The following is a 16,936-nucleotide window of genomic DNA, read 5'->3' as shown; positions in this document are numbered from 1 at the left end:
CGGAAAGAGACAAAACAAAACAGTGGTGGTCTCTTCCTTTTGTGGGTGTGTCTAATGAAAGAGCCACAGGAATGGCTTTCCAGCACCTATTTTTTTTCTGGCTGCATGAAACCCAGTCATGTAAAGTCTTCCTATCCCTAAAGTCCTGATAAATGCTGAGATTTGTGAAGGCAGCTCCCAGGACACAACCAGTGCCTTTAAGAAAAGATGAACAGCTCTGGCTGGTGTGGCTCTGTGGATTGAGTGCTGGCCTGTGAACTAAAGGGTCGCAGGTTCGATTCCCAGTCAGGGCACATGCCTGGGTTGCAGGCCAGGTCCCCAGTAGGGGGTGTGTGAGAGGCAACCCCACATTGATGTTTCTCTCCCTCTCTTCTCCCTCTGTCCCTCTCTGTCTAAAAATAAGCAAATAAAATCTTAAAAAAATAGATGAACAAAAAACAGTGAAAGACACCTGTCGAATTCCACATGTTTGCTTTGGTAGTCACTCTGCTCCTATTGCTGTATAGTAAGTCGTTTGACAACGGAGTCGGCATCAGAGACCAACACAGTGCAGGCAGGGGACCTGTTAGTACTGGAAGCCACAGGGAACCCAGATGAGGGGGGTGGTTTTGAGACTTTACCACAAAAATGAAGTTAATGTGCTCCAAATTGACAGGGAACTCAAATTATTGCAGTAAAGAAGTGAGTCTTCCCTTTTCCGGAGCCTGAGAAATGGTCACTGGAGGTAAAGAGCTGCCCAGGCGATACGTCAGTGAGGCACATCTTCCTCGTAGCTTGCACGTTGCGACGCGACCACCGGAGGACCCTGTCTGCCTGGTCTCGGGGCAGCGGCCAGGCGCCAGCATTCCCCTGCACTCCATGATGTAGCTCTCGGGAGTAGGTCTGAGTCTGCCAGAAGTTTCTGTACAGATGCCTTGCCATTTGCTTGGGGGTTGGCTCTGCTTGAAATCCTGCCATCACACTCTGGTCACACGACAGATCATCAAAGCCCAAACTCCTTTGGGGTAACCCTTGTCCTCAGAGCTCCCCTCTTCTGCCACCTGTCCCTCAGAAGCGTTCCAGGTTCCATGGGGTGCTCTACTCGGGGGCCTGGAGTACTGGCTGAAACATGCCAACAAGCAGACTGTGGATGCCTGTGTACTAGTGTGCTAGAGGTTCTGAGGCTGTGCCCAGGCTCAGCAGGAAAGAATGTGGTGACCAGTAAGTAACGCTGGTCTCCAGTGTTTAGAATAAGCATAGGTTGCCGATGGTTGTATGTGGTGGCGTTTTGGTTTCTGGCTTAGTGGCAAAATATAAAAATATAAAAAAAATAATATATGTATACACACACACACACACACACACACACACAGAATCTCTAAGAGCAGAGGCAGAATCATTAGGTTTCTAAGTATTATGTTCAATTTTGGAGAATTCAGTTCCAGGAACTTCAAGTAGGAACGTTTTAAGGGGAAAACGGGAGACGTGGGGGATGGGGAAAGAAGAGTAAATCATTTGCCCAATAAGGACGCATGTGCACCGAAAGGATGTCCGTGCTGCACGCTGGGGGAGGGCATTTAAAATTGGGTTTTTAATTTTACCAGGAAACCCCAAAGCCATCAAATCTATTACTTTGGGTACAAGGGAAATTTAGCACAAAGAGGCCCTGAAATGGATGTCCAGTGCTTATTGAATTCTATTAAAAACATCCTTCATTCTTGAGGGATGGATTTGTTGATGCTAAAGTTTTAGACTATCTTCACCTCACGCGGGCCAGACCAGGTCATCTTACAGCAGAGCCAGCATCTCCACCTTCCTGCGGAGGTGCTCTCGCCGTCCTGCAAACCGGTCCAAACTTTAAGCTCCATTATAATTTCAAGCAGATGCAGGCTTCTCAGTGTGTCTGCTAAGCAATTTTTAAGAGGAATTGTTACTCAGCATACATGATCTAGAAATAGATGGGAATCAGAAGCAGAGGTCTATCTGCAACACAAATGAAAACTCATTATCTTGCAGTCGGTCACAAACATGCAAAATGAATTTGGACATTCATCCCAAGGGGGTTAAACTTTCAGCCAATTCTGAACCTTAAAACCACAGTCCCCTGGGGTTCCTTAAAGCACTGTTGCACAGTCATCAGGACTGAAGAAGTAGCTCTTGTATTCCCTGAGCTCCTGATTCCATGCTCTTCGGGTGACTGTGGAGTCCTCAAAGAAACACCAACTCTCTACTGTCCTGGTGACCCCAGGCAGGCAGGAAAGGGCAGGGCTGGGATGGAGAGGGCATTTCTCTTTTTAACCTAAAGACACTGTTCTCCCCTGAAGCCTCTAGTCACTTCTACTAAAAAGTAAATAAAAATGTTTAGTGAGGAACTTCAACTCTTGCTGATACGGCGAATGACTGAAGATTCAATGCGGTACACTCCCCTAGCATGCTCACACCAGTATGTCCAGATAGGTATACGGCGTCACCATGACAATAGTGAAGAAGGGAAATCAAAAACTTATCAGAAGCAGGAGGTGTCAGGTGGGGTTTTCTGGGAAGATCGTGACTGAAAGGTGTCACGTTTCTCTTTTGCCAACATAGGTGGGCAAGAACCGGACTGGCTGAAGTGTCAGTGTGTCACGCTGGACGGAAAGAGGGCACGGAGGGGTGGCCCCTCTGTTCCCAGAAGCACCGACCCAGAGAGGCTCACGGCACCATGTGGTCGGAAAACAGGGCTCTTCAGGGTGGCACTTTTCCAGCCCTATGAGCTCCTAAGTGGCCAAGCTGCACTGAAATCTCTCTAGTCTTGTTATAGGATGACATAAAATATGTATATATTTTATTTTTAGTTTCCCTGCTACCCCCAACTAGGAGAAAACAGGTGGGTGTGGAGGAATCTGGCAGGGACAAGAGGGCAACTCTGCCAGCGGGTGTTGGAACTGCCTAACGCACGGGCCCCATGCAGAAATCCTCCAGGTCCGTTCCTCGCAGGGCATTAAATAACTCTCTTTTGGCTTCTAGTGTAGTCTCATGATTTTATTTCTTAAGAAACTTGAGAAAGGTTACAGCTTTTGAACTCTTTGTCCATCCACTCGGCCATCTGCCCGCCCAGGCGCTGTTGGGGTAAATGGCATCACCACGCACCCACCGGGCTCCGGGGCAGAACGTGCGTCCTCGGGTGATTGTTGCGGAACACAGAGGACGAGGGGTGTGCGTACGGGGAACATGGGAGAGCTCCCGAGGGGCAGTTCCATTTTCATAAAAATCATAAAAATTCGTGATAACTCATGGTTAGCAATAAACACAATCATTGTGCTACATTGTAAACCACACCTTCTGATCGACAGAAAATGAGAATAATTATTATAAAATAAAATAACAATGATAATAATGTCATAACTTAAGATCTTTCATGTAGTCCAGCTACAGAATTTATACAAAATGGAATAATTTAATGCAAACAATACTGCTCTCTGTATAAGTTAAACATTTTTCCTTCATTTTCCTAAGATCTATAAATTATAGACACTAAATTTTAAATTACTATCTCAACATAAATTGTAAACAAAAGGAGGGGTCAAATAAGCAAAAGGAACTGCTCTGAATTCCCTCCTGCCTTTCCTGTTCGGCCGATGCAGCCAGTGGCGCTGGGGCGGGCAGTGCTCCGTCCTCGAGGGGAATGGTCTGTCCCTGTACACACAAGTCTGCCCTAAGGGTGGGCGTGCTGCTGTGCCCGAGTGCGGCCACCTTCTGTAGATCTGAGCCTGGAGACATTGTTTGACAGAGACAGGAACTAGGCCAACACCTGTTTTTGTGTAAAATTCTACAGAAAAATTAGCTTAAAGCTGAGGTACCATGGAGTACTTTGGGATGCTTTTCAGAGCCCGTGACCCTGGATGGGAAGGACCTCATGCCTTGGGCCAGGCGACATCTTCCTAACTGCTGCTCAGCATCAGCTGTTCTTCCCATGAACTGCCCAATCCAATTATTTAAAACTGCACTGACCCAAAGAGAAGGAAAATGTATTTTACAAATAGCATTTAACGAAAAATGCTATTGTGGTGGTGGCCGGGGCAGGTGTTGCCTTTTGCAAGTTGCTTATTTTGCCTTTATTCTGATAGCGGTAGCCAGGCACTAAAGCTTACAGGATAGAAGGAGTTAATGAGTAACACCAGGGGATGGTTTGGGATTGGACACCAGGGAGACTCACATATGTCCTAGCTGCCTTCGAAGTCTGTTCTCCTGTTTGAATCAATACGATTCTAGTAGACAAGCAACCCGGTTCCAGAGAGGGGCGCCCGACAACGCACCGGCACAGACTTCGCACGTGCTTCTCTGACACCGCTGTCAGTTTCCATTTTCTCTCGTCCCTCTCTCCTCCGCAGCCCTCCCCTCTTTCCTGATCGAAGTGGTCAACGGGTGGAAAGGAAATGGCTACAAGAAAATGGCACATTGGTCAAGGTAATGACAATGACAGCATGTAAAAGGTGAGTATTTGTTGGGGAAGGTTTGACTCTATCTGTAAGTCCTTGCAACCAAATGCTGCTTAAAAGTTTAAAAAAATGAAACCAGTTTTCACACACACAGTTTTCTTTCCCACCTAGAGGCAGCCCATGGCCTCAGAGACCTTGGGTGCAAGTATATGGTCACCAGGCTTTTCTAGGTCATTTCTATCGCTCATCGGATGAGCTGGTCGAATCTACTGTGGTCTGATCACAGGTTACCTGGGGTGGCTTCTCCCTTGTTGTTCTTGTTTCCTAAAATGCTCAACACGTCTTGCTCTGGCTCTTCTTCAGTCACTCTGGTCAAAAGAACTGGTCCCCTGTTCGAGTAGCAATAATACATCTTGGCCCCACAAATTCCCAAGAATGTAGCTCCTAAATTCCACTTGTCTTTTTTTTTCTCCTTTCTTTCTGTCTCTTTTTTTGCAAGAAATTATTGTGTCTCTTTCTATATATCATATATAGTTCAATCTTTACAGTACAAAGTGTTAAAATGTCAAACAAAAATAAATATCAATGTTACAGTAGCTAGAATATTCAATAAAATAGATCCCTGCCATTCTTGATTGAAATGTTCAGTGAGACTTAATCTCATTTGGATATTTTTTTTCCAGAGATTTGCGAAGTCTCATGTTCCTGTTATTGCAGCTCATTTCTAGGGATAAGAAAGATGGGGCAGCTCTCTTCCCAGACCGAAAAAGCAGGGAGAGAGCGGAAGAATCGGGGGTGGGGCGGATTTGCAATGCCAGTGCTGTCGTGACATCCTCGGGGTGGGCGCTCCCTTGCTACCACGTGGCAGAGCTGTAGTGCTTGCTGGTCCTCACTGTGGCGTCGGAACACTCCCCATCTGAAGAGTCGCAGTCCGATTCTTCAAACTGCATAGGATTCTGCAAAGTTAAGACAGAATAAAACCATAATTCATTTCTGCAGCTGCTCAGCAAACGTGTATATGGAACACTTCCCACCTGACAGGCACTGGGCTGGCGTGGTGGGGAAGGGGACTACAAAGACAGAAGAGACCAAGTCCTGTCCTTGTGGGGCTTACGGAGGAAAAAGAGACCTAAGATGGTGACTGTGACGACGACAATGATGATGACAATTTTAGCAGTGCCGCCACGGCCCCATTATATAGAGTTGACTCTGTTCCGGGCAGTGCTATAAGTGCTTGAGCTCTATTAATCCATTTAACCCTGACGACATCCCTATGACACAGGGGCTGTCATCATGCCCAGTTTACAGATGAGAAAACTGACCTGCCGAAGTTAAGTGGCTTGCCCGACATCACACAGCAGTAAGTAGTGGAAAGGCTGGGGTTTGCATCTAGGCAGACAGATTCCAGGGCACACAATTTCAACCACAGTGTTTCCTGCCTCTTGAAAGGCAGTACTGGATGCAAACTAAAGTGTTACATGTGCTCTGATAGCGTCAGCTGGGGACAGTAGGGACATGGAAGAGGGAGGCTCACACCCTTAACCTGACTGGGAGGTGGGGACAGGAGGAGGTGATGTTTGAGTTAAATCTTGGAAAGAAGGGTTCCTGAGTAGTTCAATGTTGGTGCCTCCTTTGGGAGAACTGCTCTCATTCTGGGGAGCTGTGTTGGTCTGCGTGCTTTCACTCACGTCATGGGGGCAGCTGCTGTGTCATGTACTCAGTGATGTTTGTAAAGGAGCACGGGACTGGAGCATGTTGTGACTCAAAAGAGCACTGGGAAAGGAACCGTGATGAGAGGAGAAGGGAGGAGAGGCCCCCACCTCATAGCCACGTTCCTCCACACACAGCTTGCCCAGAGACATCTGCGTCTTCACGCGGCGCACGGCACACTCCTTGTCGGAGAGCCCGTCTGAATGCGAGGATATCTCAATGGGAATCTCTGGCGTCTGGGACAGCAGGTCATCTAGCTTCTCTGCCAGGCGGTCTTCAAGTTTATCAGCTAACTCATCAGGACTGTTTGAGTGATCACTGGTATTTCCCTCCTCTCCATCAGACACTGAGAAATTCTCAGAGCTAAAGGTTGAATATGACTGGCAGCTTCTGATACAGCGATGGGGCCTGGAACACAAAGAGCCAGAGGAACTCAGTCACCGGAACAACTGCCTGCCTTGCCTCGTCTGTCAATCTTAGCACTGGTGGGAGGTCACCTAATTTTTTTCCTGCCCTTCAGGGAGATTCAAATTCAGGTAGGTTGAAACTATTTAATTTTAAAGCAACCGAGAGGGAAATTAGTATGTTTATGTGGCTAAATGCCGAAGCTGATAGCTACCACTGGCCTTGAAGAAAGCCCGCCTTTCTAATCATACTGTGTATACCTGTGCATGTTATGGAAATGTTCAAATTGAAATTATGCTTCTTGTTCACAGAGTCCCAGATTCCCACAGGTGAAAGAGACTTTGCAGATTTTCCAGTCTAACTCTTCCCCAGATCAGAAAACTAGAGCCAGAGGAGGGAAGTGACTTGTTCGAGGCCACACCATCAGCACAGGCAGAGCTGCGGCTTGGGTGGGTCCATTCACGCCCACTCAGTGTCTTTCTCTGCCTCAGTCCGCCCCAGCTGCACTGCCCACTGGACATGGCAGCCCTGGAAAGATGGCCTTCACCGCCCTGTCGACCCCGCCCCAAGAGAAATGAGCTCAGAAGGGACATTCACTCTGTGGCTGTGGGCAATGCCCGGCCCTTCAGTGGCTTGTTGCGTCAGCATCTGGGCTTTGCTCTGATAAGGCAAAGTTTAGGGGTGGGAGAGAGAATTTGTGAAATCCTCAGGCTTATACTAGTTTAAAAACAAAACAGAACAAATAATAAAAGAAGACTGCCTTTTCTCTCTGGCATTGTCTGATCTCTCTGTATTTCTTAGTGCAAAGTGATTTCAATGGCGCATGATCTGAGCTGGGTCGATGATGGGCCAGGTGGTGGGCTGGGGGTGGGGGGTCAAGGTCACATGAGAAGAGTCAATGTGGGAATGGAAAGTGGAGATAAGACTCACACAGTTCCTCAAGGCTGGTGATCCAGAAGGGAGACAGAGGGAAGAACATTACAATATAAAAAGCAAAACTATGTGGTAAAAACATACATATAATTTGCATACTAGCCAATAAAGAAAGGTGGGAAGCCAGTAGGTGGGCTGAGTTCATCGTGTGTCGTAGGAACAAAAGCTGGAAGTAACATCATTGTGATGCCAGTAGAACGAGTTCATTTTACTCAGGCTCAATCCGGATGCACAGGAGAACAGTGTCCAAGGAGACAATACGACAGCAAGAGCTTCATGGCAGGAGTGGCTCAGGAGATGAGAACAGATTGTGATTTTGCACATTGTGTGGGGACCCAGAGTAGTTTACCAGAGAACTAGGAGTCCCTTGGTTTGTAGGGATTTCCTGTTTCCAGGCAGGCATACAAACCTTCCTGGAGCTCTACTCGTAAAGAACGAAATGCTTATTAGCAGAAAAGGCCTCTTGGGAGGAAAACTACCTTCCCTGCTCCTACATAGGATTAGCTCTTTAATCCTACAAGAAAATTATTATTGCTGATTAACTAGGAAGCTCCTTCTAAGGCTAGCTGAAGGGGGACTCGACTCATCTAATTAATTTGAGGTATAAAGTCCAAGGTGTGGAGAGTGCCAGGGACTGACCTGTGTACCCCTCCCCAGTTCTTATGTTGAAGCCCTAGGCTCCAATGTGACTAAATCTGGAGATAGGGTCTTTAGGAGGTAATTAAGGTTGAGATTACATAGGTGGGGCCCTAATCCTATAGGATCTGGTCTTATAAAAAAGAAGAGGGATAAGAAAAGAAGATGGAGGCATAGACAGACATGTCTCGCCTCTTCGCATAACCACGTTAAAATTACAACGAAAATATAGAATGACCATGACTCAGGACCATCACAAATCAAGCTTAATGGAAGTCTGACAACTACAGAATGAAAGAAACCACATCCACCCAGACTGATAGGAGGGGCACAGACACAGAACGGGCTGGTCCCACACCCACATGGATAAAAATTCAGGAGGGGTATCTCAGGAGCAAGGAGTCCCAGCCCCATACCAGGGCCCCCAGCCCAGGGTTCCAGTGGCAGGAAGATAAGTCCCCATAACTTCTGGCTGCAAAAACCAGCGGGGATTGAGTCGGTGGAAGAAACTGCTAAAGCTCCAAGTAGTTCCTCTTAAAGAGCCAGCACATGGACTGACCTACTCAGACTCACTCCCTCTGAGCTCCAGCACTGGAGTAGCAGCTTAAAAGGCACCAGTAGTCTACAGGGAGAAACCAAAATGTCTGGCATCAAGGTGAGCAAAAGCCACTGTCCCTTTGCTAAACCCTCCCAACACAGAGCTGGTAAGATGGTGCCATATCTGAGACGCCATTAACCTGGCTAACACGGTGTGACCTACCTTGGAGATCCCCAGAGGTTCTGCTCCACCCAACTTATGGTCCCACACAAGCTGCTTTTCCATAAGAATGGCTGGTTTTGGCTCCTAAATCCTATCAAACAAGCAACACCTGGCTTTGGTGAGTCCTAGCAGCAGCCAGATAGATTCACAGCTTGGCTTCGCATGGGAATCTCCAAGCCCAGCACAAGTAGCAGCCATCTCAAATTGCTTTAAGCTCAGGCATGGTGCCCCAGGCAAAACAAACGTGGGGGTTGAATTTGACCTCCAACAACCAGGAAATTTCAGGGCCAGCACACTCAATGGGCTGCTACAGACCACGTCAGAGCACCACCACCCTGCCCCCACACAGCTGATCCTCCACAGAGGGCAGAGGTTAGAGGTAAGTGGTCACAGCCAGTCTTTGCAGCTGACTGGCTTGGGTAAATCCCTCCTACTGCCTGCCAACAGCAACTAAGGCTCAACTACAAGAGGAAGGTGTACTCAGCCCACACAAAGGGCACAACTTGAGAGTAACCAGCTTGGGTGATAGTGGAGGCTGTGCCACTGGACCCTAGAGGACACCTACTACATTAGGCCACACTACCAAGACATGGAGTCAAAGCAGCTCTACCTAATACATAGAAAAAAACACAGGGAGGCTGCCAAAATGAGGAGACAGAGAAATATGGCCCAAATGAAAGAACAGATCAAAACTCCAGAAAAAGAGCTAAAGGAAATGGAGATAAGCAATCTATCAGCTGCAGAGTTTAAAACACTGGTTATAAGGATGCTCAAGGAATTTAGTGAGAACCTCAACAACATAAAAAAGACCCAGTCAGAACGGAAGGATACACTAATTGAAATAAAGAACAATTTACAGGGAAACAATAGTAGAGTGGATGAAGCTGGAATCAAATTAATGATTAGAAACATAAGGAAGCAAAAAACAGCCAATCAGAACAAGAAGAAAAAAGAAACGCCGAAAATGAGGATAGTATAAACAGCCCCGGGACAACTTCAAGAGATCCAACAGTCATGTCATAGGGGTGCCAGAAGGAGAAGAGGAAGAGCAAGAAATTGAAAATCTATCTGAAAAAAATAGTGAAAGAAAACTTCTGTAATTTGGCAAAAGAAACAGACATGTAAGTCCGGGAAACACAGAGTCCTAACTATGACAGTTGCAAAGAAGGCCACTCCAAGACACACCATAATTAAAAGGCCAGAGGTTAAAGATAAAGAGAGACTCTTAAAAGCAGCAAGAAAAGACGTTAGTGACCAGATGGCTGACAGATGGTGGGGGCATGTGGGAAGAATGGGTGAAGAGGTGAGGGGATTAAGAAGCACAAATCAGTAGATACAGAATAGCCATGGGGATGTAAAGTTCAGTATAGGAAATGGAGTAGCCAAAGAACTCATACTGGTGACCAATGGACATGAACAAGGTGTGGGGATTGCCTGAGGGAGTAGGGGGCTCTGGGAAGAGGGGACAAAGGGGGAAAAATCAGGACAATTGTAATGCGTGATCAATAAAATATAATTTAAAAAAAGAAGAAGATATCTCTTTGTTTCCTCCTTATCTGCTCCCCTCACCCCCCAAACATGTGAGGACACATTAAGAAGACTGTTGTCTGCAAGCCAGGAGGAGAGTTCTCACCAAGAACCTTGATCTTGGACTTCCCAGCCTCCAGAACTGTGAGAAATAAACTTGCATTGTTTAGGCCACCTAGTCTATGGTGTTTTGTTATGGCAGCCTGAGCAAATTAATTCAGAGAGGCATACTAGAAACCAATAAAATTATCCATAAAACACATGGCCATCTGTCATAAACTGTCCACTGTAGTCTCAGTTGTAACATGAATCTGTATTTATGCTCCTCTTGAAATTCCCATGGAGTGAATTCTGATAAAATGGGCCTGGCTGTGCATAGCCAGTTGTCAAATGTGGCAATGGGAGACCATAAACATGGTGAGTTCAAGTTTCCTTACAAGATGGCTGTTAGAAAGTGACGTGCAAGTTAACAGGAAGTGCAGCAAACTGGGTTTCCCCAATTACACTGAAAGCAATCACGTGTGTTTGATGGTTGTACCTCTGTCTTCGTGGAAATTCAACTTCACTGTCCACTTCTCCTTCTTCCTCTTCTGAGGACTCATCTCCACTCTAAGGAAAACAGGAGAAAAGGGTTTCATTTCTCTCTCTCTCTCTCTCTCACACACACACATACACACACAGTCCTTGCAAAGATGTAATCATCAAAAGGCATTGAGCAGTGGCTTGCTGAGTGCCATCTTTAAACATATGTATCTTCACTCGTTCTTTCAGCAACTTTCCCTGGGTGTCCTTGATGACAGGCCCGGCACTTGATGATGGAAGACATGCAGAACTGAAACAAACATCATCTCTGCCCTCAGGGAGGTGAGTGACCGGGAGGGGACGCAGGAGAAGAGGTCCTGGACACTGGGGCAGTCTCAGGTAACCATTGTTACTAGGGGTTCCAGGCTTCGTCATAGAAACTCCACCAAGAACTGATCTTTCAATTGTTCAAAGCCCTTTTATGTACCAATCACTTTTTCACCGATAGAGTTATTATACTCGTACCATCTCCACTATTAAGACATACATCGTTTGAGAGTCAGCCTGTATCTTGCTTTATTGAATGCTTCACCCCACCACTAATACGCTGCTGCATACAAAGTGGGCGTTTAGTGCATTACTGAGTCAGCTTGTCGGCGGGGTAAGGGATGTCCGAGGCGTCGTGATTGCTGGGGCTCTGGTTGATCTGGAAGGCTGGGTAAGTGTCCTGGCTGAGCAGATGACCTTCCTTCACAGGGAAGATTCCATTTCTCTTCAGGTGCCCGGGAACAGCCATATTAGGACCCACTGTCCTTAACTACAGCGTCACGACGCACTGGATTGTTACAATCCCTTGTGAGGTGGGTGATTGGGTCCAAGTAACTGTAGCAAAGACTGAGGACAATTTCCTTTGAAAGTCAGTTCTAAAATACCTTCACTCTTACCCACTTCGTATTCTGACATGCTTTCAAGTAGGAAAGACAGGGATGGAGTTAGCCTGACTGCTGAGACTAGCCCCTTGCCCCAGGAGCACACGCGGGAGCACAGGTCAGTGGACAGAAGGGGGCCTGCTTTCCGGGAGGACGGTTCCAAGGAGACCAAATGCAGAAGGTGTGTGCTCTGAGGCCTGCAGGCCCACAGGTGGCATCAGAATGGAATCAGAATGGTTAAAAGATACACGTTACTTGGGAGGGGACCAGGGAATGGGCAATTGCTAAAGGGTGCAGGGTTTCTTTCTGGGGTGACAAAAATCCTCTGAAATTGGTTATGGTAAAGGTTGTACAAGTCTGAATAAAAAGAACTGAGTTGTATAATTTAATGGAAGAACTATTTGGTGTGTGAATTACATCTCAGTGACGTTGTTACCAAAAAAACCCCACACATGGGTGTGGGGAGCAGAGACTGGATTAGCCCAAATCCACTGCGCTGCCCGGAACGCAGCCTGATTTCCGGGACTGCCCAGCCATCAGCGGCACTGCGTGTGGCGGACGAAATGCAGTCCCCAGACAGCAGCCCTCAGCTTCAGCGTCTTTTCTGTTCAACATCTAGTTGGCCGAAACATCCTCAATTACATTTTAAACCCTTTCATTCTTTCAAATAAATGCCTGCTGAATAATGGTGATGGTACGAAGCAACACTTACTTAGAACTGAGTGGATATCTACCGTGTGCTAAATTCTTTTCATACACAATCTTATTTTTAACTCATTAGCAAGATGAGCTCACGTTTTTTAGAAGTTTGCTATGTGCCAGGCCCAGTTCTAAGTACTTTGTGTGTATTAACTCATTTAATCCTCACATCTACCAGAGAGGTGGGACCCACTGTTATTAGCCCCGTTTTAGAGACGAGGACACCAACGTTTATAGAAGTACTGAGTGGAAAAGCCTTTGAACTAAGCTTCGAACTCAGGTCTGCCTGACTCCCGAGCAGGTGCTCGTAACCACGGTGGAAGACCGCCCTGCAGCTCAGAGGCCCCAGGCAGCCGGTGCGCAAGCAGGCGAGAAATAGGTTTCAGTGACTGAGAACTTACTAACTCCTGATGGTTATTAATTACGACACTGTTTTCCAAAATACATTGTGAAAAAAGTTAATTCCGTGGAAGGTTGATAGATAGCTTTAAAAGGCAGTACGGTCAAATAGGTGAGGGAACTGCTGGATTAAACAAGGTTACTACATGATTCCTCAAAGTGGAGCATTTGTTAATGTGCACGAGGACCTCCCAGAAGGGACAGAGAATACTGTGTCAACCAAACCTGTTTTATGATGGGATCCTTTCTTCTTGTAACATCCCCCAGGACTAGGTCAGAGTAGTGGTTTTCAAACTATTTGGATTACATATTCCTAATATGTGGTTATTTATCGACTTATAAATTATGTACATGTCAATCAGTCCATTGGTTCAGTAGTTCTCAAAGTGTATTCAGAAGTCCATCACTTAAGCAGTGTGAAAAGAAAGTATTTGAAATAAAAGAAGCTTCTGTTTAAGTTTCTGTGAGCTCATCCTTTTACAAACTGTGCACTCCCTATGTGTGTTTGATAGAGCGCATCACACGACAGGCTCTGACACCCCGCGCAGGCGGTGATGCACACAGCTGCCATTCCCGCCTACCTTTTGAAGGGGCCTTGCTTTTCGAGGTAGCACTGGCGGGGTGACATGGTGAGGGACGCCAAGGGATGAAGCAGACCTACAGCCATTGAATTCGTTTTCTTCCATTTTCTCAGAACCTTGGGCATGTTCTGAGAGCAGATTGTGTGCTGGTGACTTGAAAAGGTCGGGGCTCCTCCCCGCTGGCTCAGCAAAGGGAACAACATCCGAGGACCCACACTGCTCCGGTCTGCACTGTGCACAGGGGTCGTAAGGATCAGCCTGACAACAGCCCCAGGGACCAGCCTGGCCCTTGTCCGGCTCAGAGCTTCTCCAGCAATCTGTGGCCATGGCGGTAGAGATGAGGTCAGGGCTAGAGCCGGGCATCTGTCTTTGAGCATGGTTGCTGAGGGGGCTCCGCAGGGCTGCCGCGGGGCCAAAATACCTCAGGTTGTTGGCGCAGGTCGCGATGTCCTGTCCATGCGTATTGAGCCTGGGATGGTGGCTCTGAGACGTGGCAGGAGGGGGTTGCTGGTATTGCTGCTGCAGAGAAGGGGGTTGGGATTCAGCTTGGTGCAGATGAATGGGGTGGGGGGAGTTTTCCTGGGCTGGCTGGTTTTTCAAGATTGCTGCAAAGTCATTATGGCTGCCTCTGCTATTCCCTCGGCGGTGGCGTGGTTTGCTCCGGTATCGGCTCTTGCTGCTTGAGGTGGACGTTTTGGGGCTTCCAGAGAGAGGGGATGCAGTGGGAGCCACCTCCATGCTGGGGATACCTTCAGATCGCAACAGATCTGGCCTGGGAGAACATATAGGTTTAGGTATAGGTATATATAGGTATAGGTTAATATGTTTTAAACATACAAAAACATATTAACATTTGGGAAACTATATCACAAGCCTTAAAATACACACACCATTTCAATCTGTGGTCACATACAGGGATTTATCCAATAGAGATAATGGATGCCCACACAAATCTATGTTTGAAGACACTGTTGCTTAAAATAGCAGAAATGTAAACAACCTAGAAGTCCACTGATAGAGATTCCCTTTATGCCTTCTGGGTTTTATTCTGTGCCTCACTGGCCACGGCACTGAGTCCCCTTGAAATTCTAATTCTGCCCTACAGGTTTCTTGATCTGTTCCTCATAGTATCAGCCCTCAGCTTGGTGCCAGTAAGCCAGTGTGGCCAGAAGTCTGTCTGATGATGGAACTGGATTCAAGGCATCACAAAGGAAAGAGTTCAGGGTAGACGTAGTCTTCCTGAGGGCTGGGACCATCTTCGTACGTGAAGGACACTAACAAGGAGTCTTGATCATAATGGGGACTCAGTGTTTCAGGAATGGGGAGACATGGGGTGGGGCTGGAGAGCAGGAAAATAGTAGAGAGCCCAGGCGGGGAGCAGAGCCAGCAAGAGAAGGTCTCAGGAGGAGCTACCCCACATTGTTCTGTGCTCCTAAATCACAGGTGGCAAACACAAGGCCCACAGGCTGAATCTGGCCCTCCACCTTGTTTTATCCAGCCCGGCACCTTGTTTCTACTCAGTGGCAGCACCGAGCTCTCACTTAGCTGTTAGGAAGTAGTCACGTTTATACAGTCCTAAAATTACATTCGGCCCTTTGAAGGCAACCACGAGGCTGATGTGGTCCCCGGTGAAAATGAGTTTGACACCCCTATACTATGCAGTATACAAACCACTTCTGTCCTACTACACAATATCCATTTTACAGAGAAAGGCGTCAAAGGATCAGAGAGGTTGGTTGTCTTGTGTTCACCACAAAGCAAGTAAAGGGCAGAACTCATAAACTGACCCTGAGTCTTAAGACACCAAGGAATAGTTCTTTCCCTGTTCCAAGCTTCTCCTTCTTATGGGGTATTTAGACCATCTTGCTGGCCTCTATTCAGTTGTGACAGGTTTGGTGGGCCCAAATTGAACTCTGACTCTTTTCTTCCTAGTACTTAACCAAACACACACCGCAGTATAGGCTAGGGGATGGAGGATGGTTTCTCTTCTCTTCTCTGATCTCCCCAGAGGTCACTGGACTTCTGATGTAAGGGCACTTCTTTCCTTTACATTAATTTAACTAAGAGAGAGTCAACTGTCCATTATTGGAGAGGAATGAGGCTCTAGTAGAACTTGGCAATGATGGGAAGAGCATTTAAGGTTAAACTACTACAGTGTTTTAGATCTGTGGCGGAGAATCTGAGTTCGCAGTGGGCTGAATTAGCTTACACATGGATTTCCCACTGAGCAGGTGGTCGGCACCCTTAATCTCCATGTTGTTCAAGGGGCAACTGTGTAAGGAAAATGTGTTATAATTAAAAAAAAACATTCAAAACCCCCACTTCTTGAGCATTTATTATGTGATTTCACATACTGTCTTATTTAAACCTCACAAGCGTCCCATGCAAGAGTGGAATGAGGGGAACCACATATATAGGTCATTGTCAAGGTCCTGGCTTTGGTGCTCACTTCGGCAGCACATACGCTAAAGTTGGAATAGCACAGAGATGAGCACGGCTCCTGCACAAGGATGACATGCAACTTTGCGAAGCAGAAAGAAAACAGAAAACCAAAAAAAAACAACTCCATAGTCTCTGCTTTCATTTTTGGTGGTAGATTTATAGGCACATTATTACGAAGAGCTAAATGAATAAATAAAAGTAGGTCACGCGTGGACCAATGTTGCATAGATCAAGAATTATAATTAACCCAGTTCTGTGCATTAGGGGTTAAAAAAAGAAAATAGAAAGCTCATGTGCTATATTTATGCCATTTACTCATGGGGTGGAGAGAGGGCAAGTGACAGAATCCAAATCACACAGCTTGTCACCAGCAGAGCCAGGACTCAAACCCAGGTCTGCTGGCTCCTAGTTCACTTCTCTTCTCTCCAGTCCATGCTAAGGTAATAAATGTCTATGCCTCAGACAGCAAAACAGGGATTCCCGGGGTCCATGACACACTTTCTCCCACCTTCCCACTCTGTTTCACCCAGAGGCAAGTGTGCTCGTGATACGGTAGAGTAGCCACACCCACCGTCATCTGATGACGCATTTTTAGGGGGGTGTTTCTCCCATTTATCGGAGTATCAGGTCGGCACAAGTGTCTCACCGTTTGGTCTGCACCCCGGGTTTGTGAGGCGCTCCTTTCCTTTTCATGAGCTTCTCCATGGCATTGGGGTGGATTATTGGACGGACAGGGTGCCGTTTGTAGGTCCCAGGATACTTCTTTTCCACTGCTTGCTCGCGCCTGCGGAGTGAGAGGAAAGGGCCATCTCAGTCACCGCATTCAGAGAAGATGGGCAGACTGTTTCACAGGCTGATTCCACCCACAGACTCTGGCCACACTTACCAGATGCAGGCTATTTGAATAACAAAGCTGCCTGCCATCCAGGTTAAAAAGGGGAAAAAAGATACTGAATTCAAACTAACCTCACTGCATTTCCCCCTGAAGCTCACAGA

General features: G+C 46.9%; 1 protein-coding gene and 1 non-coding gene across 2 annotated transcripts in view; one reads left to right on the top strand and one right to left on the bottom strand.

The window, feature by feature from the left end:
* Positions 1-2,985: 2,985 nt before the first annotated feature.
* The window catches only part of MAP3K13 (mitogen-activated protein kinase kinase kinase 13), a 152,533-nt gene continuing 138,582 nt past the window's right edge, over positions 2,986-16,936 (bottom strand). Inside the window, 5 exon segments of the mRNA XM_045850995.1 lie at positions 2,986-5,353; positions 6,218-6,515; positions 10,907-10,977; positions 13,499-14,270; positions 16,587-16,724. Of these exon segments, the coding sequence (XP_045706951.1) occupies positions 5,252-5,353; positions 6,218-6,515; positions 10,907-10,977; positions 13,499-14,270; positions 16,587-16,724 (1,381 nt within the window). The 3' untranslated portion in view covers positions 2,986-5,251.
* Positions 15,940-16,043, top strand: LOC123827595. Its single transcript, XR_006787258.1, has one exon. It is a non-coding gene; the product is annotated as a U6 spliceosomal RNA (small nuclear RNA).

Source organism: Phyllostomus hastatus, unplaced genomic scaffold (genome assembly GCF_019186645.2).
Source record: "Phyllostomus hastatus isolate PE091 unplaced genomic scaffold, TTU_PhHast_1.1 phas_contig_86, whole genome shotgun sequence".
NCBI lineage: Eukaryota > Metazoa > Chordata > Mammalia > Chiroptera > Phyllostomidae > Phyllostomus > Phyllostomus hastatus.
This window is presented reverse-complemented; position numbering and strand designations above follow the sequence as displayed.